The 17,777-nt window shown below is 56.9% G+C and overlaps 8 protein-coding genes and 1 non-coding gene across 9 annotated transcripts, besides 4 other annotated features; 4 read left to right on the forward strand and 5 right to left on the reverse strand.

Annotated features, from left to right (window-relative positions):
- Nucleotides 1-402: 402 nt before the first annotated feature.
- Nucleotides 403-426: a microsatellite.
- A 373-nt stretch (nt 427-799) lies between these two features.
- bxlB (putative beta-xylosidase) lies at nt 800-3,211 on the reverse strand (the record flags this gene model as incomplete). The annotated part of the gene is made up of 1 exon (XM_001273701.1): nt 800-3,211. One exon carries the CDS (start codon nt 3,209-3,211, stop codon nt 800-802), a length of 2,412 nt encoding a protein of 803 aa, XP_001273702.1.
- A 314-nt stretch (nt 3,212-3,525) lies between these two features.
- Nucleotides 3,526-5,070, reverse strand: ACLA_062410 (allantoate permease family MFS transporter; the record flags this gene model as incomplete). Its single annotated transcript, XM_001273702.1, has 1 exon — nt 3,526-5,070. The coding sequence occupies one exon, from the start codon at nt 5,068-5,070 to the stop codon at nt 3,526-3,528; it is 1,545 nt and encodes a 514-aa protein (XP_001273703.1).
- Nucleotides 5,071-5,748: 678 nt separating this feature from the next.
- ACLA_062420 (transcription factor domain-containing protein) lies at nt 5,749-8,234 on the reverse strand (the record flags this gene model as incomplete). The annotated part of the gene is made up of 3 exons (XM_001273703.1): nt 5,749-7,966; nt 8,032-8,086; nt 8,147-8,234. 3 exons carry the CDS (start codon nt 8,232-8,234, stop codon nt 5,749-5,751), a joined length of 2,361 nt encoding a protein of 786 aa, XP_001273704.1.
- A 955-nt stretch (nt 8,235-9,189) lies between these two features.
- Nucleotides 9,190-11,178, forward strand: ACLA_062430 (putative MFS transporter; the record flags this gene model as incomplete). The annotated part of the gene is made up of 8 exons (XM_001273704.1): nt 9,190-9,607; nt 9,670-9,747; nt 9,806-10,225; nt 10,289-10,438; nt 10,489-10,797; nt 10,853-10,951; nt 11,005-11,082; nt 11,147-11,178. The coding sequence occupies 8 exons, from the start codon at nt 9,190-9,192 to the stop codon at nt 11,176-11,178; spliced, it is 1,584 nt and encodes a 527-aa protein (XP_001273705.1).
- Nucleotides 11,106-11,128: a microsatellite.
- A 134-nt stretch (nt 11,179-11,312) lies between the features above and the next one.
- Nucleotides 11,313-11,816, reverse strand: ACLA_062440 (uncharacterized protein; the record flags this gene model as incomplete). The annotated part of the gene is made up of 1 exon (XM_001273705.1): nt 11,313-11,816. One exon carries the CDS (start codon nt 11,814-11,816, stop codon nt 11,313-11,315), a length of 504 nt encoding a protein of 167 aa, XP_001273706.1.
- Nucleotides 11,817-12,264: 448 nt separating this feature from the next.
- Nucleotides 12,265-12,294: a microsatellite.
- Nucleotides 12,295-12,428: 134 nt separating this feature from the next.
- Nucleotides 12,429-12,455: a microsatellite.
- A 24-nt stretch (nt 12,456-12,479) lies between these two features.
- Nucleotides 12,480-13,424, forward strand: ACLA_062450 (glutathione S-transferase family protein; the record flags this gene model as incomplete). Its single annotated transcript, XM_001273706.1, has 3 exons — nt 12,480-12,821; nt 12,919-13,241; nt 13,310-13,424. 3 exons carry the CDS (start codon nt 12,480-12,482, stop codon nt 13,422-13,424), a joined length of 780 nt encoding a protein of 259 aa, XP_001273707.1.
- A 158-nt stretch (nt 13,425-13,582) lies between these two features.
- Nucleotides 13,583-15,127, reverse strand: ACLA_062460 (glycoside hydrolase family 76 protein; the record flags this gene model as incomplete). Its single annotated transcript, XM_001273707.1, has 4 exons — nt 13,583-14,164; nt 14,222-14,671; nt 14,727-14,971; nt 15,025-15,127. The coding sequence occupies 4 exons, from the start codon at nt 15,125-15,127 to the stop codon at nt 13,583-13,585; spliced, it is 1,380 nt and encodes a 459-aa protein (XP_001273708.1).
- A 1,187-nt stretch (nt 15,128-16,314) lies between these two features.
- ACLA_062470 (uncharacterized protein) lies at nt 16,315-16,647 on the forward strand (the record flags this gene model as incomplete). The annotated part of the gene is made up of 1 exon (XM_001273708.1): nt 16,315-16,647. The coding sequence occupies one exon, from the start codon at nt 16,315-16,317 to the stop codon at nt 16,645-16,647; it is 333 nt and encodes a 110-aa protein (XP_001273709.1).
- Nucleotides 16,648-17,612: 965 nt separating this feature from the next.
- On the forward strand, nt 17,613-17,684 carry ACLA_062480. Its single transcript has one exon. It is a non-coding gene; the product is annotated as a tRNA-Arg (tRNA).
- Nucleotides 17,685-17,777: the final 93 nt, after the last annotated feature.

A 17,777-nucleotide genomic window follows, 5' to 3' on the forward strand; every position in this document is an offset into this window, starting at 1 on the left:
GCTGGGGGACATTCGCAGTTACGCTGGAGGGCTAGGGGCCTAGGGCTAGTGATGCAAGATGATCTCTAAACCATTTCGTACCTGGGGTAGGCTGAATCTTTTGATATGTTGGATCGGAAGCAATCCGGGGCATCAGTCTCGAGGACTAGCAGGGTGCCTACGAAGAGCAGCTGTTGGCCGAAGAGTCCACTGAGTGGTGCCCACAACAGAGGCCCTAGGGTCGGTCGTATGCCAGTTTACATTGGAACCGCTCCCTGGTGACTTCAGACGGCCATATTTACCTATCACGGACCCAGAACAAGCAGCGACACACCAAGTGTACATCAGGCATGTGGGACTGGATACCAGGCGGACCACATGAGGTGTCCTTTCCTTCGTTTGCCATTCTTGGTTCATATTTACCATATCCCTCATATCCCTCATATCCAACGGATCCAAGTACGTCGTTCATAGCCGCAAAGGCATGTGGCATGTGTATTGTCCTCCAAATAATACCACGGTACAGGAGCAAAAAAGAATCAAAAACATACAACAGCCGGGATTCGCTGGTGGTCACCCACCCAACTACTAACCGGCCGGCGTGTGGCTTAAGTACGGCTGAGCGGACGGGAAGCCCTGTTCTCCACACCCTGTGGTCGTATGTGCTTGAATTCATAAGGAGGTGGTTAATATATGACGGTATTTTCCCAGGGATAACATGTGTTTAGGCCTGGCACCAGTTCTCCGGCGCGAAGAACGCGATGCAAGACTACTACGGATATGTTGAAAGGACCACCCTCAAAGAGAGTCTCTGATAACATCACCGCCCCTCTGGAGGTTGCGGAAAATGATCCAAAACCACCTCCTTCCCATGAACCGAAACGCGAGCCGTAGGATACCCCCTCTCTCCCACATCCACCTGCAGCGTATACTTCCCCGGATACAGCACCAAATCACCATTCGCGGCCGTGCGCGCCATCGCCCCCAGCGTCACTTCAATCTCGACTGACCGTCGCTCACCAGGCTTCACCTGTTGCACCCGGGTATATCCCACCAGCGTCTTGAGCGGATACGGCTCCGGACCCGCATCCTCGGTCTTCACGAACAGCAGCGCCACGTAGTCCGACGTCACTGTCCCTGTGTTCTGCACCTGCACGCGGAACGTATCGAACAAGGCTCGGTCGACATGCGACCCCCCAGGCGCACGGTTCACCAACGCCGCAGTGTTATACGGCCCCAGTCTCCCGCGGTCCCAGCTCACTTCGAATGAGGTATAGTGCAGCCCGAAGCCGAACGGCACCACCGCCTTGTCGTACCACCGGTACGTGCGCCCCGGGTTGTCTCCACCGGCGCGCAGCCCCATCTCCGTCATCGGAACCTGCGCGGTATACGCGGCCGGATACTGGGTGATTGGCAGCCGGCCGGCCGGCGCGGCTTTGCCGGTCAGGATGTCGAAGATGGCGGCCCCTCCTTCCTGGCTTGGATAGCCGGCCCAGAGCAGGGCGTTGACGTGGGGGTTGGTGAGGAGCGGGGTGTCGTCGACCTGCCCGCCGCCGAACTGGATGACGATGAGCGGTTTGTGGAGGTTGGAGAGCTCGGAGATCAGGGAGAGTTGGTTTCCGGGCCAGGTGATGGTGGTGCGGTCCAGGGTCTCCGATTCAATGGTATTGTCGATGCCGCCGGCGTAGAGCACGACGTCGGCGTCTTTGGCGGCCGCGAGCGCGGCCGCGAAGCCGGCGGTGCTGCTGTTGTTGATTGCCGTGCCGGGGGAGTACTGGACTTGGTAGCCGTGCTGGGTGGCGGCCCATTCGAGGGTGCGGATGTACTTGGGTGGGCCCTGGTAGTTGCCCTGCATTTGCTTGGTGGCGTTGGCGTAGGGTCCGATCAGGGCAAGCGTGCCTTTGGCCTTGAGCGGCAGGGTTTGGTCGTTCTTGAGGAGGACGATGCCCTCGACGGCCGCTTTGTGCGCCAGTTGCTCTGCCGCAGGGGTATCGACGTCCTTCCAGCCGATGGAGCCGTACGGTTGCTTCTCTGCGGGATCGAAGTAGCCCAGCTTGACGAGGGAGGAGTACAAGCGGACGAGCGCCCTATCCAGGGTCTGGTTCGTATACAGCCCCTGCTCTGCCGCCTCGCCCAGGTGCTTGGGAAACACAGTCCCACAGTCCAGGTCCGTGCCCGCGTTGAGCGCCACGGCTGCCGCCTCGGCACCCGTCTTCGTGTAGTTATGCCCGATGTAGATGTCGTCGATGGCGCCGCAGTCCGACACAACCCAATGCCCGGGCTGGTCCCAGTCCCAGTGCTCGCGGAGCAGAGTCTGCAGCAGATACGGGTCCGCACAGGTAGGCACGCCGTTCAGCGCATTGTAGCTGCACATGACCGCGTCGACCTGCGCGTCGCGGACGCAGCTCTTGAACGACGGCAGGTAGAACTCCGCCAGGTCCTGCGTGGACACGCGCGCATCGAACTCGTGCCGCGACACCCCGTTCCAGTCCTCCATGTCATACGCCGCGAAGTGCTTGCACGTCGCCGCGATCTGCGGCCGCGCCGGCCCAATCCCGCCCTGCAGCCCGTCGACGAGATGGTACACGTACCGCGAGACATGCAGCGGGTCTTCGCCGGGCGTCTCCTGTCCCCGCCCCCAGCGCGGATCGCGGAAGGGGTTGATGTTCGGCGTCCAGTAATCGAGTCCTGCGCGCCCGGCGTTCCCGAAGGCTCGGCCTTCCGTCCCCACCACCGTGGCGACCTGCTTGACCAGCTCGTCGTCGAACGAGGCGCCGAGGAGGATGGGCTGCGCGAACGACGTCGCGTAGCTGAAGGGCCCGCTGTCCGCGAAGTGCACGCCGGGTGCCCCGGCGACCCCGTGCAGCGCCTCGCTCCACCAGTTGTAGGCGGGGAGGCCTAGGCGCGGCACGCCGGGGGCTTCGTACTGGGTGTTGTTGACTTTTTCCGCGAAGGACATGGCGTCGACGAGGGACTGGGCGCGTGTGGTGACGTCGCGGGAGGTGTCGCAGACGGCGAGTTTGCTTAGGGGGCCGCTGGTGCAGTCTGGGAACTTGTTATCGGCCAGAGCTGTGGAAGCGAGGTAGGTCATGAGGGCTATGGCGTTGCCATAGTGCTGGGGGGTGAGGCCGACCATGGCGACTGTGTTGCAATGGATGCTCTCCTCACCACAGCGAGGGTTTCCAATCGGTTTATATGCTTCTTGGATGGAATATGGAATGCCGGAGGACATTACCATCGAGGATGTTGATGTCACCAGCTCATTCAGCCGGATTGCACTGACGAAGAGCTAATGGAGCAAAACTCCGGCGGACTGCTGCATGGAGCGGACCCTGATGCAACATGAGAATGCACATCGAGCATCACGGCGCAGGGATCAGATTAGCCTGAATATGCGCCGATGCGGGGGATCGTCAGCGATGGCTGTCCCGATGTCAATGCTTCTTCGGTGATTTGCGGGGAGGATCCATGGTGCTTAGGAATCAATAAACATTACTATCTGAGGTCATGACTCGTATCTCTCTATATGGTATGCTACACACAGCTTCAAATGGCATATCGGAACTCCCGGTTCTCAAAGTCGGTCTGGTCCAGGAACTCATGGTTCTTCTCCACCACATATGCATCGCCCAGCGCAGCTCTCTCGGCGTCGCGCTTCTTGTTCTCCCGGATCGACAGCCAGCGGATCAGATACAGATCCAGCGTCACCAGCACATACAGAATGACAATCGAGATCTTGGCCGGCAGATAGCGCGGCCCGTCCTTCTGCTGGAACGTCTGCGGCGAGATGATGTTGCCCACGGTGTACGCGATGGTCTGGATGCACGAGACGGTAATCTTCTTGGTAGATCCGGCCACGTTGGTGCTGGTCAGCGCCAGAATCGTCGTCCAGCCGATCGGAATGCCGCCGGTGAGATAGTATCCCACCAGCGCAGGCGCCTTGTCCGTGGTCGCCATCAGGATCGCGCCCACGATGCTCGGGATGTGGCCCGCGATACACCACAGCAGGCGCTGCTCGGTGCGCATCGCCAGCCACGTCAGACCGACCAGCGCGACGACCTCGTACGCGCCCAGCGGGGTGACGAGCAGCAAGCTCTTGGTCGCCGAGTACCCCATGCCGGTGACGAGGATGTTGCCGAAACTGGTCGCGATCGAGTTCGGGATGTTGGCCCCGAAGACCCAGAACGAGTACAGCCAGGTCTTGGGGTCGCGCAGCGCCTCGAGGAACTGCGCGCGCTTGAACTGCGTGCTGCCGATACCCTGCTCGTTGCTGCGCAGCCGCTCCGCATGCAGCGCCTTCTCCTCGGCGGTCAGGAAGCCCGCGGTGACGGGCGAGTCCGGCAGGATGAAGAAGAAGACCACGCCGACGAGCGTGGTGAACAGGCCCAGGATCAGGAAAATGACCTGCCAGCCCTTGAGCGCCGCGGTCGGGTCCGAGCCCACGTGGATCGCCACCCCGTACGCAATGTATCCGCCGAACATCTGCGCCCAGCCGCACATCGAGAACCACAGCCCGACGCGGAACGCCTGCTCCTCCTTGCGGTACCACTGCGAGGTGAACACGACCCACGCGGGGATGACGGCCGCCTCGGCGCAGCCCAGCAGCGTGCGGCAGACCATCAGCGACGCGAAGGACTTGCACGCCGCCATGCACGACAGGATCACGCCCCAGAGGGTGACGTTGGCGGCGACGTAGCGCGCCAGCGGGAACGCCTGGATCAGCCGCATGGTGGGGAACTGGAAGGCCAGCTGGCCGAAGAAGAAGATACTCGAGACCCAGTTGAACTGGTTGCCGTGCAGGTGGTTTGATTCGCGGATCCCCGTCACACTGGCGTAGCTGATGGCGATCTTGTCGAGGTACTGGCAGAAATAGACGATGCAGATCAGCGGCATCACGTACAGGTCGATCTTGCGGACGAGTCGCCGCGACGCTTCCGGGTCCAGCGCGCCGTTCCCACTCCCACTCTCCGTGTCTCTGGCGGCCAGCAGCTCCAGCGCGGCGTCGCCTTTCGGTTTCGGTTTCTCATGGGTGGCTGTGACGACCGGAGTCTTGCCGTCGTGGACGACGGGCTGAGCTGGAGTGTCGGCCATTTGCGTAGCGTGCTTTTATCCGGCAGGTTTCTAGACAAACCCCCCGTTTTTCTGTTTCCCCTTTTCTTTTCTTCGTTTTTTTTTTTCCCCGATAAACGCAGGGGAAAAAGCACCCGGGGCCGACGCCTTAAATATCCAGCTAGCTCCCACCCTCCCAGTCATTTGCCATGACAGGAGTCAAGCACGCCATCGCGTTAACGCTCTTGGCGGGCTGTTGGAGAGACAGAGATAACAGATCCTCCCATGGATATACGTTTCGTGATCCAATTAGGTTTTATCTCAGATTGGGGCCTGTTGTTGCGCTGGAGAAGACTAGTGTTAAGATATGATGAGACCGTCTCGGTTACACCTCCAGGCGAGAGCGAAGTCTCCACCGCCAGTGGAAAAAATTTGTCAAGAGTCAAGACAGCGAACAAAAGGGCCCCCCCCCGATTATCGGGATAGATACGATGTCTGGTCTCTGGAGTCGCTCTTTAGAGTTCTGGACTATGAGACAAAATGGGTGATTTCGACATCAGGGTCTATCTGTACGCCATTTGTGTGCGTCCGAGCAGAAACAAGCGTTCTGTCCCGGCTCGGCTGAAGGGAAGTAGAAACAGCCGCCAAAGCTTTTCACGGGAATTAACCAGCCTTCCCTCGGGCTTCTACGGATTACATCGATCAATTATACACACCAGTTCACGTCATATCGCCGTCCAGAAGGTCCGCATAGCGACCCAGTGACCGTCCGATGAGATTCACCAGCTCCCAGATATAATCCGCCGTGAACAGCCGCGCCCAGAGACGAGTGACAATCGCGCTCAGCCGGGCATTGTTCCCCAATAACCACTCCCGAGTCACCCCGTGCTGTGTCTCCATCACCATCTCGATGACAAACTCCAGCAGCTTGCTCTCCTGCTCCGTCAGCGCGGGCACCGGGTTCGCCTCCGTCGCCGCCTCGAGCCATTTTGCCAGCAGCACCGCACACTCCAGCGAACACAACGCATACTGGTTCGACCAGGAGACCACCTGCGTGTGGGCGACGTAGTTGATGCCCAGCTTGATGGGCGTGCTGAGCGCATGGGCACAATGGAGCGCCGCCCGCGTCAGCCGGTCCCCGCGCTGCACGCACAGATTCTCCCGGAGCGACCGCGCGATCCGGTCCGGGTTCCAGGTCTGGAGCTGCCGGGCGGCGGTGAAGTCGGCGTTGAGGCGGATGTAGGCGAGACGGAGGAGGGCGGTGGAGGTGAAGGAGAGGGGACCATGCGGGTTGAACGGGTCGATGGAAGATTCCTGGTTGCGCTCCCAGCATTGGCACCAGTGTTCGAGCGCTTGTTCGAGCGAGAGCGTTTCCGTCGTGGAGAGCGAGCGGTTGCGCGCCAGGCGCAGTCGGCGGGCTTTCTGCAGGAGCCAGATGTCCTGGAGGATGGCGTGGATCAGCACATATCCGCCGAGGGAAGAGAAGCTTTCCAGGTGTGCTTTGGCCGCTGGCGCCGGGGCGAACAGCGACGACAGCGCGTCCTGGAGCTTGGGCTCCGGTTGGACTTGGCGTCGTTCCTGCAGCCAGGCGCTGGCCCTCGCAGCCTGCCATTCCTTCTCCGTGCATGGCAGATCCAGACTAAATTCCTCGGCGAGAATCATGGGTGGCAGGTCGAAAACGATGGTGAGGATGTTGAGGAAGCAGAAGACGGTCAGGATGGTCCGCTTCACGCACTCCCGGCGCACCCAGCTCTTCCAGGAGCCGTCCTGCTCCGGTAATTCGTTCAACCCTCCCATCCGCAGCAGCGTCTCCGTGACGCTGCGGATCGAGAGGGACTCTGAGTAAGCCGGGTCGCGCTTGAACCATGACGCGACGGAGTGGAGCAGCAGTAACGCCTGGATGGTTTCGAGTAAGTCCTGGTTTTCGGGAGTCGGGGGATTGGCGAGTCTGAGCTTCTCCGAGTCGTCCTCGGCTGTGGGAAACTGGTACCTCCTCCGAATGTGTTCCAGCGTGACGGTTCGGGCGATGTGGTAGAGACTCGAGCTGGTGTCCGGTTCGCGGCAGTATCGCGCCCCCAATGCGGCCATGGACAGAAAAAGCGGCAGACTCAACCGGTCAATGTCCAGGGTAGGGATGTGGATGAATGGGTAGTGGTCATGGTACCCGGTCAGATAGCCCGTGAGACATCGCGACAAGGCGTGTCGCGACAGGAGGAAGGCGTTCGGGAGAACATTGGAGTAGTCTGCGAGCAACGCAGCGATTCGATTGCGGCATTGTGCGGTGACCGAGATGGTGGCAATCCTGGGCGGCCGTGCCCTTTGATAGGCCGCATCGGACTCTTCGGGTTGAAGAGAGGGCAATTGGGTGCCATGACGGGGGAGCACCGGCCTCGACTGCTTTGCGTTTCCCTCCGTTGCGGCGGTTCCGTCGTAGCCGGCGGTCGGGTCCAACGGCCACCCTGGAAACAGGGGCAGTGGTTGATATGTTGGGGAGTATGGGTGGCTGGGCAGCGGAATACTGTCTAGAAAGGAGGTAAAGTCGTCGCCGTCGTAAGCATTGGCAGCCGCGTACCCTGATAGAGATTCGGCAAAGGCCGTAGTAGTGGTAGAAGTCGTAGCATCTGCTGTGCCCTGGGCGGCAAGCCGTAAATTATGGCCGGCCAGCGTTGTCTGATCCGCGGCTGCCGGCAACACGGAAGTAAAGGACGAGCCTTGGCTGGCCGAGAGTGGATGCTGGGCCGGTCCCTGGGGTTGAGGCCCATGAGGAGTGGACACGGACCGATCCGCGACCGCTGAGGCAAGGATATTTAACCCGTCCAACACATGGTCAGTAGGGACTGATTGCGGAGTTGTGTCGTTGGCATTGTTGGTGTTGACGTTGCTGTTGTCGTTGGATGAAGGACTGTGGGACAGGCGCTGATGTCGAGCCAAGAGATCTCTGAAGTTGATCAGTAGCCATTTTTTTCTTATCCTCTATCTAATTGCAGACGGGGACAGTCCTACTGGCGAGTGAATGACTTGGGACATTGATCGCAAATGTATGGCTTTTCCTTGGTGTCTGCATTGCCCCGTCAGCAAGATTTGGAGAACAGCCGAGGAAATTGGGGGAAGGACAGACGCGACCGATCATGGCGCTGGAGATGCTCTAAACGGGCAAATGCGCGAGAGCATCGCTGACACTGGAAAGATCGAGCCGCTTTGACCATTTTCCATCGTGATGAGCTGGTGGGATCGAGGGAGGTTTCCAATCCCCAACGGCCGGGTGCTGGTCTCTATCCTGTATTCCTCTTTGATTCCTTGATTCCAGGTGAGCAAACGCCAAGAATCAGCAATCAGCAATCTGCGGGACGGGAAACAGAACCGGCATTCACCCCGAGAACGGTGGAAACTGGACTGTGGGCTCGATGGAGCCTGGGATCAGGAGCATCCCACCGTACTCCACCGAGATAAGAGTTTGGACTTTGGAGAGGTAGGGATCAATCAGGGTAGTAGTAGTGTTGCTCTCGTCATACGCGATACTCTCTCGAAAGGGCCCGGGGTTTGACGCCCTTAACCCTACAAGACCAGGTCTGAGTCATTCTCCCCGAGTCCACAGAAGTCCGTCTAACAAATAACTACTACTACTACTACTTCGGAGTTACTCCTCCGTAGTAATCCTAAAGTCCCAATCGGTCTCCAAATTGGAGAAGGTGGAGAAAATCTCCATTTCATTCCATTAATAATAATGCAAGAACGGCTGCATCCCACAGAATCATAGAGGCCCAGAAGAGAGACGAGAGTCAAGTCATCATTTATTTGTCAGTGGCGTTTTACGATGCATCAGACATGCGACATATACCCAAATCAATCTCCTACCCCGTCTACCAGTCGTTCTCTCGCACATGTCGTTGATGCCCAGCTGCAAGGATCGTGTCCGCAGCGCATGCCGAATCTCTCCAACTTTTCTCCAAAGTCGCAAACTAGTTGGCGATCGGCTTGAAAATTCGGATCCTGCTATCAATTCTTATTCAGAGATAATCGATGCGTCATCCGTGGGGGACTCATTTTAACTAAAGTACCGAGTACTTCCCACTCGCATCGCATAGTGCAGGGAACCAGGCGATTTGAACGGAGACTTGAATAACACGGCTACTACCTGAACCATCAGAATCGCTGGTCGCCATGGACAACACGTGTGCAAAAGAACTCCGCGAGCAAGAGTTGGAGGAGCTATATCTCGAGCTGGACACGCCTCTGCCAATTCCCAACATCACCTCACCACCAGGGCCAGGCCAGTCACCTGCCCCCGAATGTCCCGACCTCAAGAAATACACAAATCCGTTCCTATGGCCCAAATGGCGCAAGTCCATCATGACTTGGATCTCGTGTGCGGTGACAGCGCTGGCCGGTTACTCGGCGGGTGAGATTAGTCCGTCGGCAAGCGAGCTAACCAAGGAATGGAATATCAGTCTGGTGGTGTATAACCTGGGGATCACCCTATTCTGCGTTGGATTTGCGCTGGCGCCGATGGTCCTGGCTCCCTTTTCGGAGATTAATGGGAGGAGGCCGATTTTTATTGCCAGTGGGATCATCTTTGTCGGTATGTGTCGTAGACAGAATGTTTATGGTGATTGGAAGCTCACCGGGGGGGGTCTCCTATAGCTTGTATCATTGCCTGTGGAGGCACTCATTCCTTTGGCGGCATGCTGGTCGCCCGGTTCTTCCAGGGCGTGGGTGGATGTACGTTTATACCTTTTCCAATTCGATCGCGTCGCAAGAAACTGACGGAGATATGTAGCTACCTTTTCGACCATGGTGGGAGGTGTGATCAGCGACATCTACCACGCCGAAGACCGCAACACCCCCATGGCGCTCTTCTCCGGCGCTGCCCTTTTCGGCACCGGACTGGCCCCCTTGCTCTCCAGCGTGATTGTGCAGCACACGACATGGCGCTGGGTGTGGTATTCCCACGCCATCGTCTCGGCCGTTTTCGTGGTCATCATCTACTTCTTCTTCCACGAGACCCGAGGGAGCGTGCTGCTCAGCCGAAAGGCCCAAGCGCTCAACGACTACTACGAGAAACTCGAGGCCGCCGGCCATTACGGCGTGATCGTGTCGGGGGAAGAGAAGGCGATGCGGATCCGATGGAAGGTGAAGAGTGATGAGCAGCGGGCGTCGCTGGCTCAGATGATCAGCATCTCGTGCTACCGGCCATTCCGTATGTTGCCACCCTCGGACGATTCTTCTTCACTTCTAGTCTTCTAACGTGGAGGGAGTGTAGATATGCTCATCACGGAGCCGACCGTCTTCTTCTTCTCGCTCTGGGTTTCCTTCAGCTGGGCTGTGCTGTACCTCCAGTTCGGATCTGTTCCGCTGGTCTTCAAGACCAACCACGGCTTCAACATTGAGCAATCCGGCGCCGTCTTCACCGGTATGTCCTTCTCCTCTTGCCTCTCCAGAACAGTCTACTAATGCCGCCAGCGATGTGTGTGGGAGTCATCATCATCACGGTCGTCAGCATCTACCAGGAGAATATCGCGCGCCGCTTCATCACGCTCCCCAAAACCGCCGAGCGGCGTCTCTACTTCGTCTGCATCCAGTCCATTCTCATGCCCGTCGGTCTGTTCTGGTTCGGATGGACCTCGGCTCCCTCCATTCCGTGGATCGTGCCGGCCATGGCTGTTGGCTGTGCCACGATGGGCATCTTCTCGGTGTATCTGGCTGTCTTCAACTATCTGGCTGATACGTACCACCGCTATGCTAGTTCAGCCATCGCCGCGCAATCATGCTGTATGTCCCCCCTGCCTCCATTGGTCGGGGTGTTATGTACTGACTGTGCGCCTAGGCCGGAATCTGCTCGGTGGTGTCTTTCCGTTGGTGACGAATGCCATGTTTACGAACCTGGGCTATCCGGGAGCGTCCAGTTTACTCGGAGGGATTGTAAGTATCTCAGATCGGGATATCGGATATCGCAATGTGCAATCTAACCAGGCGTAGGGAGCACTGCTTTGTCTCGTACCATGGATTCTCTTGCTGTTTGGACCGAAGATCCGGGCCAGAAGCAAATTCGCAAGCGTACGTTTGTCATTCTACCCCGATCTCTCTCTCTCTCTCTCTCTCTTCATCTAACTCTTCTCAGGAACTCGCACACTAGCCGCAGCGATGCAATAGACGTTATATACAAACAAGCACATAATACTATAAAAAGCTTAATCCACATCAATTGATCGCATACATCTCAACCAACCCATTCCCACCCCCATCCATCCCCTAACCAAGGGACCACCTTCCCCCCTCTCCCTGGACTAAACCCCAGCCTCCTTCCTCACCACCCTCCTCGCCTGCACCTCCCTCAACCCCCTCAACAGCCTCCAGAACTGATCCAACTCCGGCTCCCCCATCTGCCGAATCCGCACCTCTTTGTGTTTCCGCGTCCATCCCCTCGCACTCGGCACCATGCGCTCGAACGCCTGCATCGCCACCCCGGGCTTATCCTCCAGCAGCAGGCTCACGTTGCGGTTGGCGGGGCTGATGAACAGCGGGTCCGCCTCGCCGAGGAGCTTGCATTCCTCCTCGAGCACGCGCGACTCGAGCTCGGGGGTCGTGGTCGACGGGTCGTAGGAGGAGAGGTGGTGCGCGACGGCATCGTCGGTGCCGGATTTGGTGTACTCGCTGTGTTCGGGGTGGAGGGATTGGCGGTCTTCGGGGCCTGGGTTGGAGTGGAGAGGACGGCGGGGGGGGAGGGAGCGGGTGAGGGTGTAGAGGGGCTGTTTGGGGGGTTTTGGGGTGTGTGTGAGATATCGTAACATGGTGGTTGATTTTTGGTGTTTGGGGGATATAAATATGTTTTGAGAATGAAGGAGATATCCGCCTGACCGGGAGGTAACTGTTGATATATCCCCGTGGGGAATGGAATCGATGGATCATCATGAGAGAGGATGGAGAGGCGAATTTGCGGATGGGACTGTGTCACTGACATCATCTCGTTGTGCGACAAATAGAATTGCTTGATATTTCTAAATTGAAAGACTGGAGTGGCGGGAGTAAGTTTTGTGATCTCTGGTTCAGTTGGTTATAGTGAGGGTATTGGTGCGAAGACTGGTATATCCGCAAGACGAAACTTAGTAGTTAGTACAGTACCAGACTTGAATGGCAGTAATCCAATGGAACCAATTGGATAAGAAGCCCACACTCAACGATAGATCTATCAGACTACCTATCCCATTATGGTAAAGTACATATACACCATCCAGACACCTCCAGGCAGCTCCAGGCAGCTCCAGGCAGCCGTACCCATCATGAACAAAAGCACCCAATAAGCTGCCTCAGCCCATCCAACAACCATCCACATTTGGCACAGCTGAGATCCTTCAAGTTCCAACTATGGATTCAATTATTATCATAAACACCGCTCCTGCCCTCCTTCTCACCCTTCTCACCCTTCTCACCATGACACTCCAACTCTACCCACCATGACCCCCCCGCTAACCCTCTACCGCGGCTGGCTCTCCCCCGGCCAATATGTCTGGTCCCCCTTCGTCATCAAACTTGAAGCCCGCCTGCGCTTCGCCGGCCTCGCCTACGAGTCCAAAGCCGGCTCAACCCGATCCGGCCCCAAGGGCAAGATCCCGTACATCGAGATCGCCGCCGCAGACGCACACGCGCCCACCGCGCTCAGCGACTCCACGCTCATCATCAAGGAGCTGGTGGCGAGAGGCATGCTCCCGGACCTGAACGCGGGGTTGGCGCCGGCCCAGCAGGCGCACGATCTGGCGCTGCGGGCGCTGATGGAGGAGAAGCTGTGTCTCTACCACGTACGTGTCCTCGTCTCCTTTGCTTTTGCCTGCTTGACTGAGGAGGGGAACACTTGACCTGGTGTTGGTGCTCGGTGTTGATGGGTTAGCTGGCTAGATGAGGGAACGCTGGGTCGATAACTACTACACCATGCGCGACCATATCCTCTCCACCCTCCCTGCCCCCGTGCGCGTGCTCGTCGGCCTCCTCATCTACCGGGGTGTCCGCGCGACGCTGCACGGCCAGGGAACGGGCCGGTTCACCGCGGATGAGATCCGGGTGTTTCGTCGGGAGATCTGGGAGCGCGTGAACGGCTTGCTTGTGGCGGCGAAGGCGGCGTGGCGCGGCGGGGAGCCGTTCTGGGTTCTGGGCGGGGAGGGGCCGAGTGAGGCGGATTTTACGGTGTTTGGGTTTATTGTCTCGGTGTTGGTTTGCGATGCGTATGTGGGATTGATCCCCCGGGAGGTTGTGGGGTGCGGCTGACTTGACTTGCTGATGCTTGGTGGAGGGCGCCGGAGTCGCGGGCGGTGGTTGCGGAGTTTCCGGTCGTGATGGAGTATGCTGAGCGGATTCATGATCGGTTTTTCCCCGATTATGAGAAGTGGGATGTGCTGGCGTCATGAGTTGACTCGGGATGTGTACTTTGGGTTTTGTTGAGATGCTTCTCGATGGTTGGTTCGGAAGGTCTATTGGGGCACAAGTTTACATGCGATGAATATAGGTCAGATCAATATATACAGGAATGTTTATAATAGGACAGAATACCAGCGTCAAGGCCTAATCACCCCCCTATCACCATAAACGCCATCAGACTCACCCAACCCACCGCAAATCCAACAGTCAGGATGCTCGCTCCCGCCTTGTCGCCCGTTGTAACTGTGTGCGTCGTCGGAGTATTCCCAGACTTATCCCCCTGGCCGGCAGTCGGATCACTGGTACTGTTCCCACCGGTGGTCGAGGTCACCGGACCCCCATGCTTGGTAGTGATCAGGTTGACGGACAGGACGTCCGTCACGCTGATCTGCTCTTCCATCCCCGTCTGGCCATCCCAGCTGGACGTGTGCCATCGCACTCCACAGGAGCTGTTGCCGTTGCCCGTGCACGACTGCGCCGCCGCCACCGCCGAGCCCTGGAGCTTGGGGAGAATGGTGCTGTAGGTCGACGGGACCAAGAGAGCAGTGAACGCCAGCCAGGAGCTGACAAGGCCCTTGAACAGGACCTCGTTATTGTTGCAGAGCTCGCTTGGCTCGCACAGGACCTCGGACATGATGTTGCCGCCGTATGCGGTCGGGAAGAACTGGTTCAGCGTGACGTTCAACAAGCCATTGACGGCGGATTCCCATTTCGTGTTGGTCCCGTTAGTCTGGTCCCCTCGTTAGCAAGTTGACATTTTCTGGCCTATGACCCGGTTGATCCATACGTAGTTCCACATGTACGCCGCACCCATCAGGTACGTCCCGTAGTTGTACGACCACTGGTTATTCCCCTGGCTCGTGCAACCGTCCTCGATCGTGGTCGAATCCGCCACATTCCACGTCTTGTTATTCAACAGCGGCGTCGTGCAGCTCCAATCCCACGCCTTCTCCCCCCACTCGTAGTACGTGTGGTTGTTCGTATAGCGCGCCAGCCGTGCCGCCAGCTGGAAAAACCCGCCGTTCGAGATCGCGTTCTTCATCGTATACCCGGCCTGGTACGGCCAGATCTGCCAGCGCAACCCGCCACCGCACGTCGCCGGATCCCACCGCCCGGCCTGCGTGTTGTACACCCCCTGCGCGAGCGAGAGCCAGGAGTAGCCGTTGGCGCGATCGGGGAACTTGGTTTCGGCGGCGAGCATGGCGGCTAGGCCCCAGAACATCTGGTCGTCGTTGCCCTGGGCTGGTCAGCATGTGGGCAGCGAAGCGCGGGGGGTGGGGAGAAGTGCGGACCAAGTAGCTGCTGTAGTTGGAGGGCATGTAGTCACCTGGTCCGGCTTGCCATTCGAGACCCTCGCTCACGGCGCTGTTGTAGGTGCTGTCGCCGGTGAAGTACCAGTACTGCAGCATGGCCATGAACAGGGCACTGCCTTCCCACCATTTTGTCGGGAACGCGCCGGGGATCTGGCCGGATTCGTTGCCATGGTAGTAGCTCATCGCACCGAAGGCGGCGGTGCTGGCGGCGTCTTTGATGGATTCTGGGTGGTTTAGTTTGGGAGGAGAGGAGGAAGATTCCGTGTGAAATACTTACGATCATCGTTGATGTTGATGCTGATGGCCTGGGCGAGAGAGGATAGCAGCAGAGGTATGCAAAGGATATCCCACCCAACGACTCGTAGTGATGGTAAGCGCATGGCTAAAACGGACTGGATAGCATATTCTCAAGGGAAAGGAGTGACTGATAAGGAAAACTAAACAATAAAAGGTGAACCAGCATGGATTACGAGGACATGGCGTGCGGCCGCCATTTCCTGCAGCTACGGAGTAGATATATGAGCCAGGACGCGCAACCCAGGCTTTACAAAGCTTGCATTGAACAGAGGGTGTCTCTTAATTAACATGCTGACTATCGTGAAAGCTAAGCCTTCCAAGGTGACGCCATTCTCACTAATAATATCCCCCCGCCGCGTATGCAGGCAACCTATGCCGCGAAGCCATTGGGGTATTGTGTCCGATGGCCAATGTCTCACTATCTGAAGACGCGCCATGAAGGCCTAATGACCCGTCTGTCTGTCACCATTGGTCATAATTATTAAAAGCAGTAATAGGCCTGCAATGTTGCGTTCAGGTACCCAATGAAATGATGGTGTTGGGGATAATCCTTTGCTAAGCGAGTGTGGGCCTTCGATGGTTTGCTGCTAAAAAAGCTTCAAAAGGCTTGTTGCTTGCTGCCTGTTGGTTCTTACCATGTCTTGAGTTACTAGTTTGATACAGACACCCTTCATACGAGGTATTTCTTCAGATTAAAAGCCGAGATACCCGATCATGTCCTGCCCCTGCCAGATATAAGCGATATAATAGGAAGACTACGAAGACGACTCTGATCCTCGCTTGTGGCTGACTCGCAGCCAAATGACCAGCATACAGCAACTGGATCATTGCATGGATTCTCTCGCTCTATCTCTCTATCTACGGATCGAAGATAAGACGCGCTTTTCTGCAAGGATGACTTCGAACTACGTACGCTCCTCCGCCACCAAGGGAACGGTCGTTTGTCCTTCAGGATTCTGCAATTGATCCTGAATTTGTTAGAAGTATGATCCTAGGGGAGGACGATCCCTGGAACTAGTGAGTGACATGGTTGAAGAGAGGTTTTGTATCGCTCGCATCGTCTCTTATGCGGACCGATCAACGTTGAAAGCACTCCGCGAGACATTTCGCACACTATCAAACTGCAGTACTCCCTTCCTATTCCAGACGCTGCATCTGTTTTCCGACGAAGAGAGCTACAGAGGTGACGCTCGCTTGAAGGAAATGGGCCACGCATGTCTACGTCAACACATGCGAAGAGGATTATATCCGTTGCTATTGTTCAATTCATATGTGTCTGAAATATGCTGGCAGAACGTACGATTCCGGTGACGAGGCAGAAGACGACTTCTCCGAAGAATTTGAAACAGCAATCGAACGGCTCGTGGGCTGTGGGAATGTGCAGACTGCCACTCTGCGGTTCGATAAAAATTGCGGTTCAGGCCGACAGCACTGGCTGCAGGACCATCCACAGACTATCTTCTACCGCAGTCAGGCCCTTGAGACTTTCTTCTCATGGCTGGAAGCACTGGAGGTGGCCCCGCGCGCGTTGGGGATTCATAACCTGCAAGACCTCAATTCCGCCCAGCCAATGCTGTTGGAGAAAATCGCAAAAGTCCTGTAGAATCTGCGATCCCTCCGGCTCAGCATCGTGACCGAGTACCATTCCCCAGCTCCGGAAGTTGATCTTGAGCTCGAGGATCCGCATACATTTTTTTCGCGGCGCTCCTGTGCATCCAGTACAGGGGCTTCCCATCGCCAGCTCGTACAATCGCACCGAGGCCCACCTTCTCGAGGTTAGACCGTCTGGCTGGGCAAGCCAGCACCACTTTTGCCTCGATAGTTGCAAGCTCCTGCCCGACATGGTTACGGGGCCCTCACTCAAATGGCCGCCAGGCGCTGGGTGGGATACAACCAGCCCCAGACCGAGACTCTCCCTTTTTATCCGGTTGCGCCGTAGACATTTGCATCGCAATGGGTGATTGTCTCGCAGTTGTACACCAGTAAACCACGATCATGTCCGCGGAGGGGATTAATATAGCCATAGGGATGATCCTACGAATTACATCAAAGGTCAGGTTCGTACATACTTCGGATAGAATGAACTCTTAACCGGAGCGAGTGTATCGATCCAACGTCTCCAGAAACGGCCATGCCTTCTCCAGGATACACGAAAGCAAGCTCGGCAGATGCTAGTGCGCAGGATCTCACTGGATGGTGGTGTAGATAATTCCCATTCTAGGTTCCGGGGAGTTCTCTGTGGTGGATCTTATGAAGGGAAACATCCGTCGTAATTGAATTCGCACCATCTGGATATATATATATCCACAAGCCCACTTCGCTACTCATAGACATACCTAATGGCATAACCCGAGGGAGCGATAACGCGGTAGAACTTCGGGAATAAGGAGGCTTGAAATTTCAGAACAGCCTTCTTATTGAAATATAGACTACAGAATACAAAGCATATATGTGTACAACTCTGAGTGACAGTGCTGTGTTGACATTCGCAGATTCAAGTTTGTGATGTGATAGACAAAGCTGGTGGAGGTTATACACCAGTGCAAGCCTACTACTATCAAGCAAATTGGCCGGATGGCGCAATGGTAGCGCGTTGGTTTTCGGCACCAAAGGTTGCGCGTTCGAATCGCGTTTCGGTCGCTTATCTTTTTGTTTTTCTCCTACCACAGGTCGATATTTTTTTTTCTTCTCTTTTTCTCATGTGGCATTTGTTTTCTCCAATGGTTACTTGGT

The sequence above is a fragment of the Aspergillus clavatus genome, genomic scaffold, assembly GCF_000002715.2.
Source record: "Aspergillus clavatus NRRL 1 1099423829796 genomic scaffold, whole genome shotgun sequence".
Classification (NCBI taxonomy): Eukaryota; Fungi; Ascomycota; class Eurotiomycetes; order Eurotiales; family Aspergillaceae; genus Aspergillus; species Aspergillus clavatus.